The 7,504-nt window shown below is 37.3% G+C and overlaps 1 protein-coding gene across 1 annotated transcript; it reads left to right on the top strand.

Annotated features, from left to right (window-relative positions):
* The first annotated feature begins 792 nt into the window (after window positions 1–792).
* On the top strand, window positions 793–2,906 carry LOC140864591 (protein NUCLEAR FUSION DEFECTIVE 4). Its single transcript, XM_073268869.1, has one exon. It carries the CDS (start codon window positions 953–955, stop codon window positions 2,735–2,737), a length of 1,785 nt encoding a protein of 594 aa, XP_073124970.1. The 5' UTR covers window positions 793–952; the 3' UTR covers window positions 2,738–2,906.
* The last annotated feature ends 4,598 nt before the right edge of the window (window positions 2,907–7,504 follow it).

Genomic DNA, 7,504 nt, shown 5'->3' with positions numbered 1-7,504 from the left:
AAAATAATAAAATAATAAAATATATAAAACTTACTCATAAATTTTAGATATTCTTTAAAAAAATTCGAAAGACCATTTATTCAAAATCGATATTATCATTAATTTCTACCATTATATTTTAAATTTTTGCCTAACACTAAAATAAATTTCAATTCCTTGGATTTGAAATTCAATTTTTATTTTTAAATATATCCAAACACACCGATGATATAACAAATTAAAGGACTAAAATGAATATTTCGGAATCCACTAATTATTTATTTGATATCGTACTTGCTAGGTAGTTTCTCACATAATGGCCATGAAATTTCTTCCAGCCAGGATTTGGCATCTACTATTCTATATATTCGAAAAGGGGATTTTATGCTACACCAGATGAGATACACTTATTTTATATTTTTTATTAAGAACATCTTGATGAAAAAAAATTATGTGAACCTGCCTGTATTTTTTTTGTCATTTAACATGATATTTTTTTTTTCATTTAGGACAAACATCTTTAAAAAAAAATAGAAAGTGTTTCAGCGGGTGTAATATAAAATCACCCTTTCTTTCCTTTCCCTTTCCTTTCCTTGAACCACGCTTGCTCTGTAGTCAACTACAAAGTCTTCCTACTTCCCTTTAATTTCCCCATCACTTTTCTAATCATATAAACGTAATCAAGGGCCTACCCCAACAGTTGCATATACCCTCAAAATTAAATATAAAAATTTATATAATATTTTTACAACATACATTTTTCTGTTATAAATTAAAATCCCAACAAATTGAACGAAACTCTGTATATATATACCCCACCTTCTATAAATCCATATCTTCATATATACAATCTTGAATCTTACACATATTCAACCAATCCTTCCAAAACAACCGATCTTATGACAACATATAACACCAATCTTTAGGAGTTTTTTGTTGTACTCACACATATATAATTAATATATTAGTTAACATGGTTTTCGCAGCGGCCAACGGCGGGTGGCCGAGCATGCGATCCTTCACCGTCCTAGTCCTCAAAGGACGGTGGTTCATGGTGTTCGCCACCACCCTCATCATGTCGGCGGCCGGAGCCACGTACATGTTCGGCCTCTACTCCAAGGAACTGAAGAAGTCCCTAGGATACGACCAAACAACCCTCAACCTCCTTAGTTTCTTCAAGGACCTCGGCGCCAACGTCGGAGTACTCTCCGGCCTGATCAACGAGGTGACGCCGCCGTGGGTCGTGCTGTCTATAGGGGCGGTGCTCAACTTCTTCGGCTACTTCATGATGTGGCTGGCCGTCACCGGGAAGATATCCAACCCCAAAGTTTGGCACATGTGCCTCTACATATGCATCGGCGCCAACTCGCAGTCGTTCGCCAACACCGGAGCGCTGGTCACGTGCGTCAAGAACTTCCCGGAGAGCCGCGGCGCGGTTCTCGGGCTTCTGAAGGGATTCGTGGGGTTGAGCGGGGCGATCATCACTCAGATATTCCATGCAATATACAAGAGTGATGCTAGATCTTTGATTCTCCTCATCGGCTGGCTCCCCGCCGCGATATCCATCGTCTTCCTCCGAACGATAAGGATATTGAAGGTGGTTCGGCAAGCTCACGAGCTGAAGGTTTTCTACAGATTCTTGTACGTTTCACTCGGGCTAGCTGGATTCATAATGGTGGCCATCATACTACAGAAACAATTCAACTTCGGACGAGGGGAGTTTGTGGCAAGTGCGGCCATGGTTGTTGGCTTGCTCTTCCTGCCGATGGCTATCGTAGTGAAAGAAGAGATCAATCTATGGAGGAAGAAGAAACAACGTTTGGAAAACCTTCCCGAGCTAAAGATCACCACTGCAGAGCCGCCGCCGCCGCCGGCGGTGGCCACAACCGCCACACCACCGGCTGATATTGATCAAAACCAAGAAAAGAATATATCTTGCTGGAACCCCAGAAGCATTTTCAACCCGCCGGAAAGAGGCGAAGATTACACTATTTTACAAGCCCTTTTCAGCCTGGACATGCTGATTCTGTTCATGGCCACAATCTGCGGAGTTGGTGGAACTTTAACGGCGATAGATAACTTGGGACAGATCGGGGCTTCGCTAGGGTACCCGGATAAGAGCATAAGCACATTCGTTTCGCTTGTGAGTATATGGAATTATCTTGGAAGAGTGGTGGCAGGTTTCGGCTCCGAACATTTCTTGAAAAAGTTCAAGTTTCCAAGGCCTTTGGCTCTCACTTTGATTCTCTTGATCTCATGCATCGGCCATTTGTTGATAGCTTTCGATGTCCCCAATGGCCTCTACTTCGCATCAGTCATCATAGGCTTCTCTTTCGGCGCTCAATGGCCTCTGCTTTTCGCCATAATCTCGGAGCTTTTCGGGCTCAAATACTACTCCACTCTGTACAATTTCGGCTCCGTCGCGAGCCCCATCGGATCATATCTGTTGAACGTGAGGGTCGCGGGCCATTTGTATGATAAGGAGGCTGAGAAGCAGCTGAGGGCCGCGGGCCGGCAGCGGTTGAAGGGGGAGGACCTGGATTGTGTTGGGGTGGAGTGCTTTAAGCTAGCTTTTGTTATAATAACTGTGGCCACTGTTTTTGGGGCAATGGTTTCGCTTATCTTGGTTTTTAGGACTAGGAAATTTTATCAGAGTGATATATATAAGAAGTTCCGGGAGGAGGGGGAGAGGGCCGCGGCGGAGGAGGAGATGGCGGTGGTGGCCGCCGGAAACGGCCATGCTCCGGCATCGAAATGAAGGGGGATATATATAGTACTTGTTTTTATATATATATGTTGTAGAAAAAGGGAAATGAGAATTCGAACCATGTATTGTGAAGATAGGTACTGTTGTATAAGATATGTGACAATTACGATCTTTAAAATTTTGTTGTAGGAATTATATTTTGTTTTTGTTTTTTTTGCTTTGTAATAATTTTAGATGAGAAAATTCTTACTTTTAGTTTGGAAAATTGTTGTACGTTGTCATTTTAAGATAAGGTCGAAAATAGAAAGTTTCACCAAAAAAAAAAAGTGACAATGTTAATCACATATATCGTTCGGTTATATAAAACAAAATAACATTTTAATTCTTGAAATAATGAATCAGCAATTCCACCTCTCAATAAAAACAAAAAGTTCTAAAAATAATTAACGTGCCAAGTACGAACTCTTTGATGTGAAATAATTTATATCTAGTTCAACTCATATTTAGACGCATTGTCATGCTTTCACATTTCCATTCGTTTAAAAAATATATATTTTTAAAAATATAATCAGAAAGTTAAATATATGGGAGCAAAAGAGAACGAGTGTAGTAGTCTTGTTGTACTGTAATATATACTTAAGTCAATAATTATTAAATATATATTTTGAACCAAAATCACATTTCTAATTAACATATTCGATGATAGTTGAGTTGATTGGTCAAAATTGGTCAACTCATGAATAAATAATTTTACAAAGGGAAAAACTCATATGAACGGTCTCAATGGTCATTTTTATGAGACAGATCTCTTGTATGAGTTATCCATTAAAAATTATTACAATTTATGCCAAAAGTATTACTTATTATTATAAATATGGATAGGGTTGACCCGTCTCACGAACGAGACCGTCTCACAGGAGTGTTACTCTTTTACAAATGGATTGATTGATCCAATATATTAGAACATAAAATCAAAGGAAAACTGTAATTTTGGTTTTGTATGTTTGTCATTTTACGATTTCGGTCTTTTATGTTTTTATGTTTCAGTTTTAGTACTGCATATTCTGATTTTTGGAATTTCAGTCTTTTTTCTTCGAAAATGTTTACGTGACACTTTACACGTCAACTCCACATCAGCACTATATTGGCGCCACATCAGCGTCACATCGAAAAAAGAACTAAAATTACAAAAAAAAATAAAAATAACGGACTAAAACTGAAATTTGAAAACATAAAGGACCAAAATTGCAAAGTGACAAACCTACGGAAAAAAAAAAAAAAATTTTCTAAAATCAATAACCTAAATAATTACCGCAGATCTTGATCTTAACCATGCTTGAGGTCAAGATTCCTTGGATTATCCTTTTAACTTGATATTATCAAATGTTTTTTAAAATAAAAAAAATAAAAATTTATGGTATCTTGTCTTGATTCTTGCAATTAATGTGTAATAATGGGACAGCTCAAAGAGATTAAATATACGCATCAAATGGGCTCTCAGTATTTTAATCAGATGGTAATGTCGAGGGACAACTATCAGATTTTGTCTGGCAAGAGATAGCAATTCCGTGCTAGCTAGGAAAAACATTGTGATGTGAGCCAAATTATTGGAGACATTTACTCAAGCTCTTTATTATTATTATTATTATTATTATTATTATTATTATTTGTGAAGAATTCAAGGAATGTAATATTGACCAATCGGACCAAACGAGAGTAGAAAATTTAACGAAGAAATTTGTTAAATACAACTTGCAAATACTGATTTTTCCTAAATATCCAAATCCTTTTCCCTTTCAAGTCAGTGGAGGTAGGGGTATAAACGAGCCGAGCTACTCGTGAGCAACTCGCAAGTAGCTCGGTCAAAGCTCGACTCGAGCTCGAGCTTGAGTAGCTCGAGCATACAATCGAGCTCGAGTCGAGCTTTAAAACTATGTGATCGAGTAGCTCGCGAGTTACTCGATAAGCCACATATATATATATATACTAAAAAATAATATAAATATATATAAATATAAATATAATATATATAATATAATATTATATTTATATATTAATTTATTTATAATATTTATATATTAATTTATTTATAATATTTAATTAATTTTATTATATTTATTATATTTATTTATTTTATAATATATATAATATAATATAATATTTATTTATTTATTAATATATTTTTAATTTATATATATATATATAATATAAAAGCTCGAGCTCGAGTACTCGAACTACAACCGAGCTCGAGCTCGAGCTCATATTTTACTACTCGATCGAGCTCGAGCTCGAGCTCGAGTACTCGAACTACAACCGAGCTTTAGAAGACTGCATTCCTAAATGGAGATTTAGAAGAAGAAATTTACATGGAACAACCTGAGAATAACTTCCATTCGAGTGATACTTGCAATTGCCGCATTGCGGAATCTTGAAGTACATCAAATGGATGTAAAGACTGCCTTTCTAAATGGAGATTTTGAATGAAAAATTATGGCTCATGAATGTGGGAGTGTCTTTTGGCTCTCCACATTCTTGAGTTAATTGGAGACTTTTGGCTCTCCATATTCTTGAGTTTATTGCAAGATTAATTGAGTCAATTAAACTTGTATGACTCTTGGTATGCTTTTTGAAGCTTATAAATAGTGTGTCTACCTCCTCAATCCACACAATTTTTGAAAAACAATTTCTACACACAATATTGAAGATCTCATTCAAGTAGTCTCTTGCATTTCATATCGTTAGCTTTTCATTTGACCTCCTTAAGTTTTGGTGATAAAGTAAAGGTACGATTCGAGTTCGCCGGAGTAGTGAATTTGTGCTTAGTTTTCTACTATTTCAACCGTTGTATCCTGGGAAACAGACGTCGGTACGTGTTGATACTCAAACATCTTGTGGAGGCGACGAATCTGTTTTAAGGAAACTGTACTTGTTACAGGTCTCGGTTTGCTTTACAGTTTTCTTATTATTTATCATTTGCTTTATTGTTTTCTTGTTGCTTAATCAGTTGTTTATTACTGTTCAGTATTTAAGCATTCGTTATACTGTTGTATTGTTTCTGATCAATTCGCGTTTATCATTTTGACTTACAAACTTAAAATAGATTTTTTGTACTCATTAAATGAACTGTTAAAGAAATGACTTCTGCTTCAAGTGAGACTAATTCGGTTGCCCCTATTGTCACGGTTTCAAATCGTGTTGTTCATCGTGTTGCCCCACGTGGTGCTGCCGTTCCTGTTCCAAACTGTCACGAAGAAAAGCCAAAGAAGTTCACTGGTGCGGACTTCAAGAGGTGGAAACAGAAAATGCTATTCTACTTGACGACGCTGAACCTGGCTAGATTTCTCTCAGAGGATGCTCCTAAGATCAAGGAGGGTGAGGGAGATGTTGAATCCGTCAGTGCTTTGGAGACATGGAATCATTTTGATTTCCTATGCCGAAATTACGTACTGAACGGATTGGCAGATTCGCTCTACAATGTGTACTGCGGAAAGAAAACAGTCAAAGAGCAGTGGGAATCCCTTGACAGAAAGTACAAAATCGAGGATGCGGGGGCCAAGAAGTTTCTTGTAGGCCGCTTTCTGGATTTTAAGATGGTGGATTCCAAGCCGATAATCAGCCAAGTTCAAGAGATCCAAGTGATTCTTCATGAGATTCACGTTGAGGGGATGACGTTGAGCGAATCCTTCCAAGTGGCTGCCATTGTTGAGAAGCTACCACCGGCATGGAAGGATTTCAAGAACTACTTGAAACACAAGCGAAAGGAGATGAATGTTGAAGAACTCATTGTTCGACTTCGTATCGAGGAAGACAACAAGAGCTCTGAAAGACAACTGTTTTTTCCAGTTGCTGCTAAAGCAAATGTTGTCGAGCATGGCCAAAGATCGAAAAATAAACACTTCAATCCTTCGAACAAAAGGATGAAGATTGGACCAAAAGAAGGCATTACGAAGAAGAAGTTCTCTGGGAAATGCTTCAACTGTGATGGTACTGGTCACAAGGCCTCTGAGTGCAAGAAGCCGAAGAAAAACCTAGAGGTGAATATGGTGGAGAACATATCCCATGAGGTTTCAAACATGAATCTCTGTGCTATCATTTCTGAAGTGAATCTGTTTGGTTCAAACCCAAGGGAGTGGTGGATTGACACTGGTGCCCCTCGTCATGTTTGCTTTGACAAAGAGATGCTTGCAAATCTTGAGGAATCCGAGAACGGGAAAATGCTGTTCATGGGGAATTCTGCAACTTCTGAAATCAAGGGACAAGGAAAAGTGGTTTTGAAGATGACCTCTGGAAAAGAGCTGACTTTGAACAATGTGTTGTATGTGCAAGACATCCATAAGAACTTGGTGTCTGGGTCACTGCTTAACAAGCATGGTTTCGCATTGTGTTTGAGTAAGATAAAATTGTTTTGTCTAAAAGTGGAATGTTTGTAGGAAAAGGCTATGTAAGCAATGGGTTGTTCAAACTCAATGTAACGGCTATTAAGACCGTGATCAATAAAATGAAATCTTCTGCTTACTTTCTTGAGTCTTCCAATTTGTGGCATGGTAGACTAGGACATGTTAATTATGATAGGATTCGTAGATTAATTAACTTGAAAAACATTTCTACATTTAAAATTGATACACAACACAAATGCGAAACTTGTGTTGAGGCAAAACTAACAAGATCATCTTTTCAAACAGTTGAAAGAGAAAGTGAACCCCTTGATTTGATACACTCTGATCTATGTGATTTAAAAGGAGTACAAACACGTGGTGAAAACAAATACTTCATTATTTTTATTGACGATAGCACAAAATATTGTTATGTGTATCTTCT

This window comes from Henckelia pumila, chromosome 4, assembly GCF_033568475.1.
Source record: "Henckelia pumila isolate YLH828 chromosome 4, ASM3356847v2, whole genome shotgun sequence".
Lineage (NCBI taxonomy): Eukaryota > Viridiplantae > Streptophyta > Magnoliopsida > Lamiales > Gesneriaceae > Henckelia > Henckelia pumila.
The sequence above is the reverse complement of the archived record's forward strand: the minus strand, read 5'-3'. Positions and strand labels throughout refer to the sequence as shown.